At 52.4% G+C, this 15,547-nt stretch overlaps 5 protein-coding genes across 5 annotated transcripts; 2 read left to right on the top strand and 3 right to left on the bottom strand.

The window, feature by feature from the left end:
* Window positions 1–624: 624 nt before the first annotated feature.
* Window positions 625–2,659, bottom strand: M406DRAFT_323253 (uncharacterized protein). Its single transcript, XM_040919752.1, has 6 exons — window positions 2,547–2,659; window positions 2,105–2,297; window positions 1,777–1,822; window positions 1,608–1,637; window positions 1,253–1,436; window positions 625–1,174 (listed from the first exon to the last, which is right to left on the bottom strand). The coding sequence occupies exons 2-6, from the start codon at window positions 2,146–2,148 to the stop codon at window positions 1,035–1,037; spliced, it is 444 nt and encodes a 147-aa protein (XP_040774646.1). The 5' UTR covers window positions 2,149–2,297; window positions 2,547–2,659; the 3' UTR covers window positions 625–1,034.
* A 973-nt stretch (window positions 2,660–3,632) lies between these two features.
* M406DRAFT_279726 (acyl-CoA dehydrogenase NM domain-like protein) lies at window positions 3,633–5,184 on the bottom strand. The gene is made up of 3 exons (XM_040918393.1): window positions 4,961–5,184; window positions 3,831–4,856; window positions 3,633–3,763 (listed from the first exon to the last, which is right to left on the bottom strand). Exons 1-3 carry the CDS (start codon window positions 5,169–5,171, stop codon window positions 3,717–3,719), a joined length of 1,284 nt encoding a protein of 427 aa, XP_040774645.1. The 5' UTR covers window positions 5,172–5,184; the 3' UTR covers window positions 3,633–3,716.
* Window positions 5,185–7,288: 2,104 nt separating this feature from the next.
* Window positions 7,289–9,622, top strand: M406DRAFT_352432 (uncharacterized protein; the record flags this gene model as incomplete). The annotated part of the gene is made up of 7 exons (XM_040922689.1): window positions 7,289–7,328; window positions 7,564–7,830; window positions 7,889–8,169; window positions 8,231–8,359; window positions 8,475–8,570; window positions 8,626–9,250; window positions 9,311–9,622. The coding sequence occupies 6 exons, from the start codon at window positions 7,289–7,291 to the stop codon at window positions 9,223–9,225; spliced, it is 1,413 nt and encodes a 470-aa protein (XP_040774644.1). The 3' UTR covers window positions 9,226–9,250; window positions 9,311–9,622.
* A 2,353-nt stretch (window positions 9,623–11,975) lies between these two features.
* Window positions 11,976–13,657, top strand: M406DRAFT_260932 (cytochrome P450; the record flags this gene model as incomplete). Its single annotated transcript, XM_040917403.1, has 4 exons — window positions 11,976–12,291; window positions 12,352–12,918; window positions 12,994–13,137; window positions 13,209–13,657. The coding sequence occupies 4 exons, from the start codon at window positions 11,976–11,978 to the stop codon at window positions 13,655–13,657; spliced, it is 1,476 nt and encodes a 491-aa protein (XP_040774643.1).
* A 520-nt stretch (window positions 13,658–14,177) lies between these two features.
* On the bottom strand, window positions 14,178–15,258 carry M406DRAFT_261671 (putative short-chain dehydrogenases/reductase; the record flags this gene model as incomplete). The annotated part of the gene is made up of 2 exons (XM_040917459.1): window positions 14,178–14,851; window positions 14,907–15,258. The coding sequence occupies 2 exons, from the start codon at window positions 15,256–15,258 to the stop codon at window positions 14,178–14,180; spliced, it is 1,026 nt and encodes a 341-aa protein (XP_040774642.1).
* Between the last annotated feature and the right edge of the window lie 289 nt (window positions 15,259–15,547).

The raw sequence follows: 15,547 nt of genomic DNA, 5'->3' as shown, positions 1-15,547 counted from the left end.
TCGCTAATGGGTAGAAAAGTCCGATCAAGATTCGGCTTGCCTTGTGCCTGTCAATATTGTCATCAAGCTTCACACGTGCAATAAGTCGTCCCCCATCATCTCCTCTCTGCAATGCGACCATTCAGCAAGGTCTTGTAGCATGGCCCTCCAACGTTCTGGATAACGTGTCTGAGTACATATCTTCTGTCTTTGGCCATGCACATCCCCTGCGTACCCCGAAGTCATTAGCGTGGATGGGGTGTACGTCCGACTTACATCCTTTAATATGGGCATCAGTAGTGAAGTTCACGAAACAAGTCTAGTGTGTGTTCGTAAACTAGAAAGCAAGGCTTGCGTAATCGTCTTTGATGGCAGTCTCCTTGTCGGAGGTCCGGGGGGCCTCGAGGCGGGATCAAGGGGGAAAAACCAACAAACACCACCAGTTGTCTTTGTCCTAGCAGCGACGTCCATTTTGATGAGCCCTTTGCATGGACGGCCCAGCTCTAGTGGACGATGCCTTCATTCGGATGTGCGCCCGAAACATTGCGTATTTTACGCGTTGATCTTCAGACAAAAGTTGTCTGGTTGCCTGTTCTTGGGTGCACTTTCAGCTCCGTGAACGCAGCTTAGAATTCTGGCCCTGAGCGTGATTGATTGTAATGTCCACGTCGATTCCTTATGCTGTCTGACTATCTGCAATGCATGCGTGTAATCCCCTTTCCCCGAGGTCATGATGTGTTGTGGTGTTGTCAGAGAACAGTGAAACCCACCTCGTCGCAACCGACCAATGTCCGCAACCCGAGATGTGTGGAATGCAACGCCATAGTAAAGCCAGTCCTTAAGAAAATCTTGGCGAGGGAAGTCTCGACGCCCCGGTATGGGTGTGTGTGTGTGTGTGTGTGTGTGTGCGCGTGTGTCCGTCCATCGGGTAAACTCGACATCTAAATCTCGCCAACCTCATCCCTTCGGCCCTGCCTCTCAACAACAGAAACCTGTGTCCATCCAACCACCCCATCCGAGCGCCCCTTCCGACCTGTCTAGGTTGGCTGAGAGCTCTAGATGGCGTACTTCTGCGTCCACTCACGCGCAGTCCGCTCGTACTCGTCTCGCTTGGTCTTGTACATGTGTGCGATCTCGGGCACGAGAGGGTCGTCGGGGTTGGGGTCGGTCAACATGGAGCAGATAGAGAGCAGAACTTTATTCGTTTTCGTCAGCGGGTTGCGTTCCACCACCGGGCCTCAAATGAATGTAGCAGCAGGCCGAGTCAGCTTACCTTTGGAGATGGTCAGGGCGGGAGACCATTGGTCACGCAGGATGTCCAAGCAGATGCTACCATTGCTGTTGATGTTGGGGTGGTAGATGCGGGTGGTGAAGTTAACCTTGGGAGGCTTGAAGGGGTAGTCTGTAGGGAAGTGAATGGCGAGGAAGAAGACGCCGCCGGCGTATGGTGAGTCTTGCTACAGGGAGAATGTTAGCAGATGATCTAGGCCTGCATGAAGTGTCGGCTTCGAGGCACGTCCGCGGGCGACCAGTACAATCAGGTGACTGTATCCTTGTGACGTTGAAGGCGGAGCTAAAGAGAATGACGGGTGGGTGTAGGAGATCAAGACAGAAGGAGAGTAACCTACAGGGCCCATGATGGTGGCCTGCCAGTGAAACTATTCGAGAAGAGTATGTCAGCACGTCATTTCGAAGACATTCGCTGCCAGCACGACAGCTCGCGTGCCAATATGCGGGTTCCTGGGAGGACGCTGGCGCTTATCGGTGGGAGTGGAGGGAGAGAGGGGCAATGCCTACCAGATCCTCGCCGACTGGACCAGCAGAGCATGATGAGGGAGGATCACTGTCAAAAAGGCGTCAGCAAGTGAAATAAATGGAATGAAACATCCTGCGATGGCTGCCATGATCGCTGGCCCTATCAAGGTTTGGTGATGTGTGGGTGGTGATGATATTCTGAAGGGCGGCAGCCAACAAGAACAGCCCCGCTCCAACAGAAGCCAACCGTTTCACCCCACCTCGCACGCATCGACACCAGTATGCACGCCGACCAAGGCCAGCGATGTGAAGAGAGGCGGCGTGAAAGAAAAAAAAAAAAAGGGGGGGGGGGGAAACAATAGTGACATACCGACCGAGGTCCGTCAGTTCCTTGTTGATGCGCTTCAGAGCCATTTCTGTGTTGAGGGGGGTGGAAGGTGTAAAGAAAAAAGACACAAGGAGGCGTCGGAGACGATGAGGCGGTTTCGATTGGGTTTGATCTGGGGAAGGTCGCAAGTCGAGTCGTAGAGGGTCGAGGAAGAAGTATTAATCTTCTGGTGAGACTGTCGCACGAAGAAAGTTTTAGCTTCTTGTCAGCCTGAGGCAGATGGAAACGCACAGAAGGCAGTGGAGTTGGACGAGAGTTGAGGGCGAGAGGTCAGAGTTGGTTTGATTCACTGGCACCAGAGGAACATTGGACCAGAGAGGCGAGGTAGATCGGGTCTAGGCAGGGTGGTGCATGCCTGCAGGTGATTGACAGGGCTGTGCATGAGTGTGGTCAAGTGCTGTTGCATGCAGAAAAACAAACTTACAGATGTGGTATCGTGTGTTTTGTGCCGGGTTGGGGTTGAGTTGGGTTGTTTGCCGCAGTACGGTGTGGTTGTGGTGGACGGATGATGATGAGATTTGGCAAGAAGGTGTTGGCAGGTGGAAGAAAAGAAGCTGTCAGTCGAGTGCTGAATGGAGGGGCCTGAAAACCTTGGAAGCGCAGGGAAGGCTGCTTTTACGATGGCCCGCCCGCCCAGTCAGCAGTGGCTACGGCTTGTCAGCCAGTGAGTGGCCAGTGCCAGTTGCCAGTGTCTCTCACTGATCAGTTGGCTCTGATGTGGGGACCCAGCGGCAGGTGCGAGTGCGAAACAAAGGGATGCCCACTTGTGACCTGCTGTGCCTGACATGCGCTATCAGGCAAACGGGCGAAGAATGAATGACCAGTGAACGGCGTGCTAGCCTGGTTCTCTCCAGGCGGTTGGCGCCTGGCCAGCGGCCCAACCTAGAGCCGACTGCCCCTCCCTAAACGGATATCTGGTATCTGACCATACAACAGGTGCTTACAAGGTACATTACCATGTTAGTGAGGCAGGACGCCGGACCAGCCCCTCTATTGTTTTGGGCTGCTGGCCCTCACGATTTGGCCTCGCATGTCCGTGACAACTCTCTGCCTGGAGGGCACGCCAAGGAGGAACCTGGTCAACACAATCACAAATCGTTCATCACTTCTACTTCTATCGTAAGGTGTCTGTGTTTTCCCCTTCAAGGCTCACTCATGAGCCTACCGCCAGACTTCGTTATTGGCATCATGACGTCGACCAAAATATCCACAAGGACAGCGCTAAAGTAGGGGGTTCAGGGATGGGCTGTGGACGAGGCTGTAGAGGTCGGAGCCGCCACAGAAAGGGGGCTGTCGGCTGCGTCTGATCATGGCGCCGTTGTGAGCGGAGGACGGCAGTGGCTGCTGAGCAGTGGGACTACCCCTCTCTCTTTGTCTAGAGGGACATCTCGGTAGACCGTCTGGACATGTTGCGGCACGACATGCCCCCTCGTGGCACAGATAGAGTAGCCAATCCCACGTGAACCAGCCCTTGTTTGGGCTTGCTCTCTGTTCTGGTACATGCGAAGATGGCTACAATGAGTTCCCTATATATACTAGCCCGGATGAGGTGATCGTGACACGGCTCACACCTTTAGTGACAGCCAGGTAGGCCTCAAGCAAATGCCTGGGTGCCGGTGATAGCCCTTCCAAGTATCAAACCTGCATAGAAAGGTCAACAGACGTAATATTAAGAAATCACAAGGAGCAAACCAATGTCTTTGCTTACTGTGGATGTCACTCTGTCCTTCATACGTCTGCGTCACGAACAGGTTGGCCACATGCCTCCCCACGCCGTACTCGTCGCTGACCGCGTTGCCGCCAAAGACCTCCTGCAGCGTCCTCGCCCCCTGCAGCGCGCGGTCACAGTTCTGCCGCTTCACCATGCTGATCATCTCGGGCGTCGCCTTGCCCTCGTCCTTGAGCCGGCCCACCTGGATCGCCGCCAGCATGCCGTATGCCGCATCCGTCGTGGCGTCTGCCAGCTTCTTCTGCACCAGCTGGTACTTGGCGATTGGGTTCCCCTTGAACTGCGTCCTCTCAAGCGCATATGTCCGCGCCCTAGCGATGCAGTCCTCCAGCGCCCCGATCGTGCCCGTGGCGATGCCGTAGCGTGCGCTGTTGAGGCACGAGAACGGGCCTCGGAGGCCCTCGACGTGTGGGAACATCATTTCCTTGGACACTGGAACGTCATCCATCTGGATCATACCCGTGATGCTCGCCCGCAAGCCGTTTTTGTTCTTGATGGGAGGCGTCTCGAGCGTGCCGGCTGGACACCTCGACCTCTCCACCAGAAACCCTCGTATCTTGCCCGTCTCCGCCAGCTTGGCCCAAACCATCAGCACGTCGGCGATCGGGCTATTCGTGATCCACGTCTTACCACCGCTCAGTAGGTAGTATCCCTCCTTGGTCGGGTGTGGGCGCGCTGTCGTCTCCATCGACCCGGGGTCCGAGCCGTGATTCGGCTCTGTCAGGCCGAAGGCGCCCAGCACCTCGCCCTTGGCCATGCCTGGTAGGAATTTGTCCTTCTGCTCCTCTGTGCCGAACTCATATATCCCTCCCATAACGAGCGAGGATTGCACCGACATGCCCGACCTGTAGCCGCTGTCGACGCGTTCGACAGCCTTTGTGATCAGCCCGCCAGCCACCGTAGAGGCGCCTGCGCAGCCGTACCCGTCGATAGTCGCGCCGAGAAGACCCAGGGCACCCATCTCGGAGAGGATTTCGCGGTGGTAGTTTTCGTCGCGGTAGGCCTCTACATAATGTGCAGGCTAAAGGTCAGCAGACTCATCCCATTACATGCGCCAGAGGCAGCGGGTTGGAGAGAGAGGGTGTGGGCATGTCTAGGGGGCGGCATACGGAGGACTCTTGGTAACAACTGCTCCTGGCAGTACTTCTCCGCCGTCTCGGCTATCGCCAGCTCCTCCTCTGTCAGGAGGTTCTTCACGTTGAGGGGATCCTGCCAGTCAAATGGCGGCGACGAGGCGGAGGCTGCATAGCTTCGGCGGGCGCCAACTTGTAGTGCCGGTGCTGTCTGCCGCGCACATCGTGAGAGAACCGTCTTGTACATGTTGTTGATGGGAGCCAATGTAACCTATAGGAAAGGCAGGAGAGGGTTTGCCATAGTTGCCAACCGTGGAGGAGAGCCACTTCTTGCTCTCCACACCCGAGGGTATCCGGTCTCGGGGGGGGGGGGGGGCAATGACGCCCATGAATCTCGGCGAGGAGATCTGGCGGTTTCAATGCCTCGGCTCAGCATCACGTGGATCCCTGACCATGACATTGCGAACAGAACAGCCCGAGAATAAAGAAGAAAAAGAAAAGAGTCCCTTGGTCCATCCCTCTCCATGATGGAGATTCTAAGGGGTAGAAGGTCATATACTTTCCAAATTTGCGTTGAAGACACATTCTTTGCAGCAATGGCTTCCATCACTAATTGCCCCGAGATGTCGCAACGAAAAACGCCACACCACACTGCCCTCCATCCGACAGCCATGACAGGATGTGTTATGCCGTTACGCCCCTATTAGCACTGCTGATATTGATCTCTTAGACGTATTCTTTTGCAAATAGACAGGCAGTGCTTTGATATCTTGCTGTCTCCACTGTACCCTGTGTTTATCTGTAGTGTTCCGCAGCGGTCCCAAGGCGTCTTTAACCTCCACATCTGCGGAGTCTTTACCCTAGTGATGATGGCGCCAATTAGTACTGTACTCATGCACCTATGTCTCATAGATCTCGGTCACACATATCCCAAACAAATCAACACATGGAACAGCACGCCGCTTATATCACGTTGTGACTGATGGAGTGCTCATTCGACAACATGGGATGATAGCCAGAGACCTACTGAACATTTAGTGTTGCTGTGGTGAAGATTATGTGAATTAGAATACGCTGAGGCGGTTAATCTTTTGCAGCATATCCACGTCCTTGGAATGCCAGTCCAGTAATCTCTAGGAGAGCCCACAGGGAATGTTGACCCCCTACAGGCAGTGGCAGCATATCCACGCTAAGGCTGTCCACAAGTTACCGGCCCTATAATAGACTGGCTAGCATAATATTGGGCAGACATAGTCGTTATGAGGTTCTCCTTTCGTATAAGTAAACCAAAAACCTAGTGGTCTTCTGTACCCACATTTTATACGATTATAGCCTCGATATATGGAAGTCATCAGTCTCCAGGCACTTCAAGCCCCTGGGGATTTGAGACACAGACATCGTGTAATTGTTGCACAAGCCAACCAGCGCACTTCACCTGAGCATGCCGATGTATCGTGTAGGCTCCTCTGCGGATTGAAGTCTCGAGAATGACCATGGGAGGCGGTTTCTGAGTAATTACTAAATGGTCTAGAGGGGGTGTGGTGCATGCCTCTTTATAGCACCATGATAGATGCTCATTGACCCCAGAAATGGTAATGATAATCTTCTGACATGAAAGACAGAGAGAGTCTATCAGCGAGCTCATATAATTGGCTTGTGTTTATGAATGCTACTCAAAACAGTGGTCACTCTCCTATCCCATAAGCTGTGGCGCACCGTACGCCGCAGGACTGCCACCCCCGCTTTTGCCAGCTGTTTCTGCATCGTTCCCAAGCAGTCCTTAATTCCGAAGGTCAGGCCAAGCTGCAGTACGTACATTGTACACTTTCAGCGGTTGGGCGTACCGGCTGTACAACAGGCTGCAAGGGGGGGGGGGGGAGGGCGGCCTCTGTTGCCCACCCGTGCATCCCTAAAGTACCCAACCCAAACAGGCGAGTTGAATCTGCCAGAAAAGCATCCCGTTTCAACCTTCGACGACGACTACTACTGCCATACAGGGAAAGCAACCGCTTTAGACGGACGCTGAGACGATGTCTCTAGACAGCGATGTCACCAACCTGAGAAATCTTGCAAATCTTTGAACATCTGAACAAGAAGAACAGACACAAGCACCAAGGTGACGGGCACTAAGGGAGACCCAGCGCCTTTCGGAAGACAGGCCAGTTGGGCTGGTAGGAGATGCAGCCTTGCAGCACCACCTTAGCCTCCAACCAGTGCGCCGCATCCTGACCTGGACATATAACGAGCTGTCAGCGGGCGGAGAGACATACATCGACGGACGAACCTGGTCCATTCTGCTCTGTTAGGGTTCTCTAACCGTCGGCCCTCGTCTGGCTCCGGGGTCCCGGAGAGCTATATCAGATGATGGCCAGCCAGTCCAGACCCGGCTGTTGGACATGCAAGAGTGAGTTGTTATGCCCGCCCCTCCTTATCTCATCATGCTCCCTATTCTCTGCTCCCCACTCCACTGGTCATGATGTGCCATGATCGTCTGGAAGGAATTGGAGGCTGGTCTCACCTGTTTCTGACGTGGGTTCTTACTAACGCCCTTGGTCATGCGCGCACAGGACGGAAAATCGGCTGTGATAAGGGTGTTCCGACGTGTAATAACTGTAGGAGAACAAATAGGCAGTGCGCAGGATATGACAGAAAGCTTGTGTGGCCTAATCAACCGGATGGGCGTAGGAAGACACCCAACCTCCCCACCCACACCGCCCCGGAATTGGACCACTCCTCGGGTTTTTATTACGGCCAGCAGTTCCTGAACATATCATTCGATGATTTCGAGCAGGGTCGCCGCGGACTCGGGCCTCTATCCCTCTTAAGCAAGACCAACACGCGGCCGCAGCAGAGTCTTAACCTTGTCCCCGAGCTCCAGGGGCACGACGCCGACCTGCTCCTATACTGTGAGCTGCGCTGCACCTCTTCTACTCCTTCAACGGCGGGAAACTGACCTCCATAAAGACAGAGAGAAAATTGCTGGCCTGATATCTACCGTCGATGCGAACAATGGATTCCGACAAGAACTGCTTCCCATGGCGATGGCTAGCGATGACTTTGCTGCACAGGCTCTCCGCAGTGCCATGATCGCACTATCTGCTTTTCACCTTCACGGTACTGGTGCCGCTCTGCCTTACAAGACAAAAGCCATAACATACTTAAACCGTGCACTGCAACCCGAGTCGATTGTCGACGGTCAGCTGGAGCCACAAATCGCTGCGTCCATGATGCTGTGCGTGTACAATGTAAACCATTCATTCCTCCCCCGAGATAGGCCTGTCAGGTGTGGTGCTGATAGAAAGAAAGGTATTCGACGAATCCGAAGGCGACTGGCATATTTATCTGGATGGTTCCAGAAAGATGCTGCAGATATATGCTGACAAAAAAGGAGGCGCCCTGGGTTATGATTTCCTGAACACCTGGTTTTTATATCATGCAAGTTACCAAGTTCTCCGTCATCTGAACTCTCACCTCATGCTTGCGGTCTAGAAGGCTTCCTTAAACAAACGAATGCACATGGGTCTTTCCATCGGACTCTAACACGCCACAGGAGATCCTCGGCGCTTTCAGTCAGCCTCACAAGCATCGTTACGAGGGCGCTGCGTCGCTCGAGCTAATCAGAGGAAGTGAACTCGACAAGAGCGTCGTAAGTCTTGACGAATCGTCTCCTCCTTTCGTCTGATGCTCATACCCTCGCTCAGATAATTGGCTCTCTTGGATGCTCCATCGAGATCATGGAGATCATCCACAACATCAACCAGCTGCGCTATATCGCAACTCGCAAATCCTCCGAGGAAGACATGCAGCCTGACTACCCGCCTGTGATGTGGACGTACAAGGGCTTGCATGACCGTCTCTCCCGGCATAAACAGCAGCTCCCTCCCGACTACCAACAGCGCCCGGTTAGAGAGCAGACCAAGGTCCAGCTCACCGCCGAGCTATATCGCATCGCCGCCTTGCTGTACCTGCGCGCCATCTGCCCCAGCACCAACACCGTGAGCCGAGGGCCCGACTGGATCGATTCGGCGTTCGAGGTGCTCGGCGGGCTGGAGATCTGCACAAGCCCCTGGCCACTGTTTGTGGTGGCGTGTGAGTCGCAGACGGACCAGCAGAGGATCACAATCCTGCGAACACTGGACAGGATGGACGAGGATCGGAAGATCGGCAACGTACACGTATTGCGGAGCCTTATCGAGAATTTCTGGAAGCAGCAGGACCTCCAAGCGGATGAGGACAGGGTCGAGCCGCTGAGGTGGTGGGAATTGAGGAACTCCAACAGTCCCGCTCCGTGGTTCATCTAGTTGCTGGAGAGGTATTAAGGGTACGGTAAGGAACTCATTGTCTGGTACACAATTACGAAGCCACGACTTGACGAACACAAAACAGAAGTAGACATGTCCACTGTGATATTCTGACCGAGCAAGACCTCGGTTGTCAAAGGACACCGCAAATGATCTTGTAGCATGGGTGACGCAACGAGCAGCCATGACGGCATGATAATATCAGGTCCACTGGGAGATCGGACGAACACGCTGTGGAGGGCGTCGGCTGTCTGGTGGGGTTCATTTTTTACTTTATCATGATTCTGATCTGCTCGGTAGATTTGCTGGCGAGTTGAGTTGACTTGGGGTATTGATTTGTCACGAGGGAAAAAATTCCTGTGAATTTGGTTTTTAATAAAATAATGACGGTGTGCGCATCTGATAGGCATGCGAGATTCTGGTGAAATTAGACCTCGCAGAACATCATAAGGACTCGACGTCGTAAGGTTTGAGCGATTCAGCTGTCACCTACCTATCTCGGACAGGCCGACCTGGCATCGCTTGACAACCTGTGACAATCCAAGTCGCGGCCTTAGGGAAGAAGTAGGCAGTGCAGCCATAATGTGGAGGGCACCAAGACCTTGAAAAGCAAGCGTTTGGTGTTTGCAGATGATAACCTCTTGGGGGTAGTGTGACACGTGAGTGATCGACTCCAATACAAGTACGAGCCGACTGGGTATGAGCAGCCATTGCGTAAGTAATGTTAATAGGAAGTCCGAGACGCTGTACTAGAGGCCTGCACAGCACACGTCAGTGGTCTCCCTACTAATAACAAATCCTTAACCACGCCGCTCCTGCAAGACCTACTACACAATGTAGTGGATGCAGATGGAGCTTATTACTCCTGCCAACGCCATCTTCAGGTCCATATTTTACTTCAACGGGAAGGCAATCCTGCCTCGCAGGGAACGCCCTTGATATCTTTCGGACTGTGCTGACTAAGTACCAAGCAAGATACATACTAAGTAGTATTAGTAGCGAATCTTAATGATTAAGTTCTGGATCGAGAGATCCTATTACGATGGCTAGGTTGTATCCAAATTCACCATGGTAAAAGACGCGCTGGCAGGACGGACTCTTGAGAGAAGAAGAAAAAAGAAAGAAAAAAAGGAGTCGAAATCCAAAAGGATTTTCATTTAGGTGCCGGTATCTAACACGAAGTATCAATAACAATCGGGCAGCGCGCGTGCAGACATGGGAGAAGGAATTTGTATCTTCCGTATTGATGCGTCCGCATTTCAGGGCTCGGTCATTTCCTTGCCCAGACAGGAGACAGGTTGCCTATCAACGGCAACCACTCTCGGCGAATATGTCTTCAATCGGCTTGCGCACATGTCGCACAAGAGACAGACCCTTGCCAAACCTTGAAAAATGCTGTCTCCACCTGCATGCACACCGTACCTTTGGTAATACCACGCTGTCTTCCTGCATCTGTTCTTTCAAAATCCTGACCCACGATGTGGATGCTGCTTGCGAAAAGGGCCGGACCCGCCCGTAAGGCAGGTTCGCCTTTCTTCTGCCATGAATCGACATGGTATCGTTTTCTGGGACGGGACCGCTTCTAAAGAGCATACTCGACATGGCATGATCATGTGCCCGGAGGAAGCAGATCATACTCAACGGCTTCACCGCCGTGAAACTATAAAGTGCTACCGCAGGTCTTGTCTACACTAGCGCTCTCTTGGCTGTTTCTATCCACCAGATCAATATATGCAACAACGGAGGATGCCGCCTAAATAGTGTATATCTCGCAACTGAGTGCTTCTGCTGGCTCAATGACTGATAAGGGTAGACCTTCCCAAAGCAGGGCTGTAATGTGTGGGCTCAATCGCTGGTATCTGGGCGCCCGTTCATCTAAATGTAGTAATACAGCCACGAGAGAGAGGACTGGGCAGATTCTATACCCGTTTTGAACCAGTTCAGTAGCATGAGGAACCAAGAAACTGGCCCCATCTACGGATGATCCACATAATATTCCAGTACATGAGTCTTACTATACGTATCTGAATCGGCTTTACTCATTATTCTGCTGTGTTACATTACCTGCTGGCTCGTTTTCATAAGGTTGAAGCGATATCTCAGAAAATGGTTAAAAGAAATCGGCGAAGATGCTTCTGAGTCAGGCAAGCAGAAGAGATAATCGAATGCCCTCACTCGACGATCTGCTTCTGCTTCCCAATGGTCTCATGAAGAACAGGGCCCAGCACAATGGATCCTTCTCGCAACCGACAAGGGGGACGTGATATCGCACCGTTTGTTTCTGAAGGACACTCAGCGGCTCGATGCCAGAGGCACCTTGCGCTGTAGGCTACAACGTCGTATTGCTAAAGTATAGGCGCCATCACCGAGACGAGGGCATTCAAGCATTATCCTGTACGAAGGATTCTTGGGAAGGGGGGGGGGGGGGAACTCTGGGTCGAAGAAAGAAATGAGAAAGAATTACAAGCATTCTTGTGTTCCAAGAAGGCAATGCCCATGTTCAGAGTAGCTGGTACACCCATGTTATTGGTTGTGTTGGCATGTCTGAATGTACACGGCCTTTCTTTTAAGAAGTGATAGTATGAGTTAATGCCGTAGTATCCAAGATCTGTTATCCTAAAATGCAACGGCTGCTGGGGAGCTTTCTCTCCCCCCCCCCTCCCAAAAAAATCCTTCCCTCTCTATTCAGAGGAGACTCTCGAGAACGCACGGCAGATAGGGCCTTGTATAGCACCTCGTCACCTGAGGCCATGCTGGACTCAATTCTCCTGCTGGTCGCCGCATTGGCAATATATTATGTTGCGACGGCCTTCTATTGTCTAACCTTCCACCCTCTTGCTGGATATCCTGGGCCCAAGCTATGCACCTTCAGTCGTCTTCCTTACTGGTCGAAGTACTTTCGTGGGCGTGACGTCCCTTGGATGAAAGACCTTCACGACACATACGGACCCGTGGTTAGATTTGGCCCAACCGATCTGAGTTACGCCTCCGCACAGGCATGGCAGGATATACATGGCCCCAAGGTCACTGAGAAGGCCCAAGAATTCTTTCCTCAACCCGTGAATAGTAAGAATAGGCTTGTGATTCATTGTGGGAAATTTTTGTGGCCTTACTGACCATCCCAAGACACTCTAAGCATACTCACGACCGATCAAGAATGCCATACACGTTACCGCCGCCTCTTCGCGCCCGCCTTCTCGGAACGTGCGCTGAAGCAACAACAGCACTTGTTCAAGAAGTATGTCGACCTTCTGATGTACAAGATCTCGGAGGTGGGCAATGACGGCAACGAGCCCGTGGAGATGACCCAACTACTCAACTTCACCACATTCGACGTGATGGCCGAGCTCTGTTTCGGCCAGAACCTTGACCTCCTCGCCAATAACGAATACAGCCCTTGGGTCCGAGCCATCTTTGAGAGTCTCAAGATGTTGCCCTTCGTATCGGTCATCTGTTACTATCCGGTCTTGAACACCATCTTCACCCGCTTCGAACCGAAATGGGTCACCAAACAGAGAGTGGCTCACTGCAGGCACTCGGCGGAACGCGTTGACAAGCGTCTCGAGATGGGTTCAGACCAGCCTGACGTGTGGAATCTCGTAATGGAGGCTTCAGAAAAAGGAAAGGGCCTCACAATCGAGGAAATGCACTCGAATTCAGAGATTTTCATGCTGGCAGGCTCGGAAACGACTGGTAAACCCCCCGAGGAGATTAATCACGCTCGGCTCACTGCTGCCCCTTGACACTGACTTCAGAGATTGTCCACAGCCACTCTTCTAAGCGGCGCTATTTATTATCTGCTGTGCGACCAGAAAAGGCTCAATATGTTGGTGGAGGAAGTGCGCAGCAGCTTCCACCACTTGGATGATATCAACTTTGACAGCCTTGCCAACCTGAAATACCTCAACGCTTGTGAGCAAAAGCACTTATTCTGGTATTGCCCGCCTTCCATAATAAGATATCTGATTTGGCTCCGAACTTAGGTCTCAAAGAAGCGCTTCGAGTCTACCCACCAGTGCCGATCGGTAGCCCTCGGCTGGTGCTACCTGGAGGATCGGTGATTTGCGGCAAATGGGTTCCAGCAGACACACGAGTATCGGTCCATCACTGGTCGACCTACCACTCTGAGGCTAATTTCAAGGACGCGGACAAGTACATCCCCGAGCGGTGGCTCGGTGAGGATCCAAATTACGATAATGACGACTTCGCCTCGCACCAACCATTCGGGTTTGGCCCCCGCAACTGTCTGGGCCAGAACATGGCGAAATGTGAGATGCGACTCATCCTAGCCACAATGCTCTTTAAATACGACCTGGAGCTCTGTGAGGAGAGCAGGGACTGGGAGAAACAGCAGGCCTATGCTCTGTGGATCAAGGGCGCGTTGATGGTACGTGCAAAGCCGGTGATGGCGCAGGTCAGGCTGAAGATTTGACGTGGCGACTTGACAAAACTGTGCAGTGGTGAGGATATTGTATTTTCTTGTACATTAGAAGACTTCTAGAGTTCTCGAAAACGAACAAGTGTTATGTCACGCTATTATTTGATTTGAGCTGTGTCTTATGGACATCAAGGTTCCCTTGGATTGTGAACAGTTGGAAGTTGGCGTGGAGCTGGAGGGTCTCCCCATAAGGCAATGTGATTTCTCGACGAGGTTTCTCATTGCCTAACTTTATTTGTACCTTTGATCTTCCGAGATTGTCAAGCAACTTACTGCGAATCAACTGCCGTAATAGGTCGTTATGTTTCGTTCTCTGATCAAACTTTTTAATACAGCGGTGGTTGTGCTGAAAGGAACGAAAGTATTTACGAAAAGAGCTGGACAGATGGTTGAAAAATAACATAATTTTATTAGAGGTTACCCTTTTAGCGAAAGATTATTGCATATCGTCTTCTTGCCATTCTAACCTTGCGTGTTCGCTGAGAAGCCTTGACTGCTCGAGAAAAATATTAGCCTATACCCCGACTTCCGCACCTGTGATCTTCACATAATCCGCAGTGATGCGCTCCCATGCTTTTTCTGCAGTGCCGTCACTCTTGAACTGGCGCAGCAGGCTCTCCACACGGGACGAAGCGCTCTCGCCCTTGTTATCGACCGAATACATGCCACTGCCTGTCTGGCCGTCAATTCCTCTAGCTGTCTGTAGGCCTGAACCCAACGACACACCTGCAACACCAGCACTCTGCTGCCGAGCCGGGAACCTGGCGGACGTAGCAATGAACAACTGCTGCTCAGCACACTCGTCAGGCGAGGTCTGGATGAACGGTACCAGGAGCTTGCTGATGCCGATGATGATAGACAGCCCAAGTGTTGGTTCCAAGTCCCGCATGATGCCGCTCTTGACGACACCTGGAGCAGAATGAACGAAGGCGACGTCGGGTGCACGCCGAGCGACCTCATCCATCAGTAGTGTCTGAAGTGACGCAGTCTGGTCACGCCACTGATGTAGAGTATAGCCGTCGCCCGCGAGATTGTTCAGGTCGATGGGACCCTCATATGTTGCGGCTGCAACGCTTACAACTCGACGAAGGGTCTTTGCGTTTCGTAAGAGGGGGAGAAGGTTGAGGACGAAGCGTGTACGACCATGCGAAGTCACGCTCGAGGCGAGTGGGAGGCCCTCAGACGTCGCTTTGACATTGTCAGTGAGGTGGTAGCATGACGAAGGGTGACAAAAATAACACACTCTTTGAGAATGCCATAGTGCCTTGGGTCTGAAACAGGAGGTTGATTGCTTTCTCTTTGCTCCTGATCTGGCGGCATACGTCGTCGATGTTCTTCAAGAGGCTAATGTCGGCCTGTACGAATTCGTACACGCCATTTGCGTTTGCATCTTGGCACTCACTGATAATTCGATCGGCAGACTCCCGAGAGCGTCCAACGATGTAAATTCGGGGCTGAGGAGCGTACCTAGCCAAGGCTTTGAGGGTATACTCGCCTACGCCACTGGTGCCTCCTACGAAGATTGCCACCAGTTGGTCAGGAAATGTGGCGGCAAGGCGTTTATTTGACGCGACAATCGCAGATGATGAGACCATTGTGTGTGTGTATGAAAGAGAACTATCCCGGGTCTGTGTTGAACAACGAATTCCTGCATGGAGCGATGGAGAGTCCAGTCCTCTTATACTTGCACGTCACGTAGCCACTGTACTCTTCTACCTGCTTCTGCTAGCACTTATCGCTGGGAATATATGAAGAAGAGTGCTAAGCCCAATAAAGCGATACGAGCTGAAAAAGGAAAGGCAGCTGTTTATCAAGTTCCTGTGCTTGAGGATCCAAAAAGATTCATCAAGAGTTGCACTGTGGATCTTTGCTCCAATTCATCAT

This window comes from Cryphonectria parasitica (assembly GCF_011745365.1).
Source record: "Cryphonectria parasitica EP155 unplaced genomic scaffold M406scaffold_6, whole genome shotgun sequence".
NCBI lineage: Eukaryota > Fungi > Ascomycota > Sordariomycetes > Diaporthales > Cryphonectriaceae > Cryphonectria > Cryphonectria parasitica.
Note: the sequence above shows the minus strand (reverse complement) of the source record. Positions and strands in the feature narration are given on the sequence as shown.

Excerpts from the sequence above, each read along its gene's own strand:
- M406DRAFT_279726 (XM_040918393.1), bottom strand. The coding sequence starts at position 5,171 with ATGTACAAGACGGTTCTCTCACGATGTGCGCGGCAGACAGCACCGGCA. Across the intron at positions 4,857-4,960 it reads GTTGTTACCAAGAGTCCTCC|AGGCCTACCGCGACGAAAAC; the intron begins GTATGCCGCCCC and ends CACATTATGTAG. Across the intron at positions 3,764-3,830 it reads AGGACAGAGTGACATCCACA|GTTTGATACTTGGAAGGGCT; the intron begins GTAAGCAAAGAC and ends CTTTCTATGCAG.
- M406DRAFT_323253 (XM_040919752.1), bottom strand. The coding sequence starts at position 2,148 with ATGGCTCTGAAGCGCATCAACAAGGAACTGACGGACCTCGGTCG. Across the intron at positions 1,823-2,104 it reads GAACTGACGGACCTCGGTCG|TGATCCTCCCTCATCATGCT; the intron begins GTATGTCACTAT and ends CCTTTTTGACAG. Across the intron at positions 1,437-1,607 it reads AGGCCACCATCATGGGCCCT|CAAGACTCACCATACGCCGG; the intron begins GTAGGTTACTCT and ends TTCTCCCTGTAG.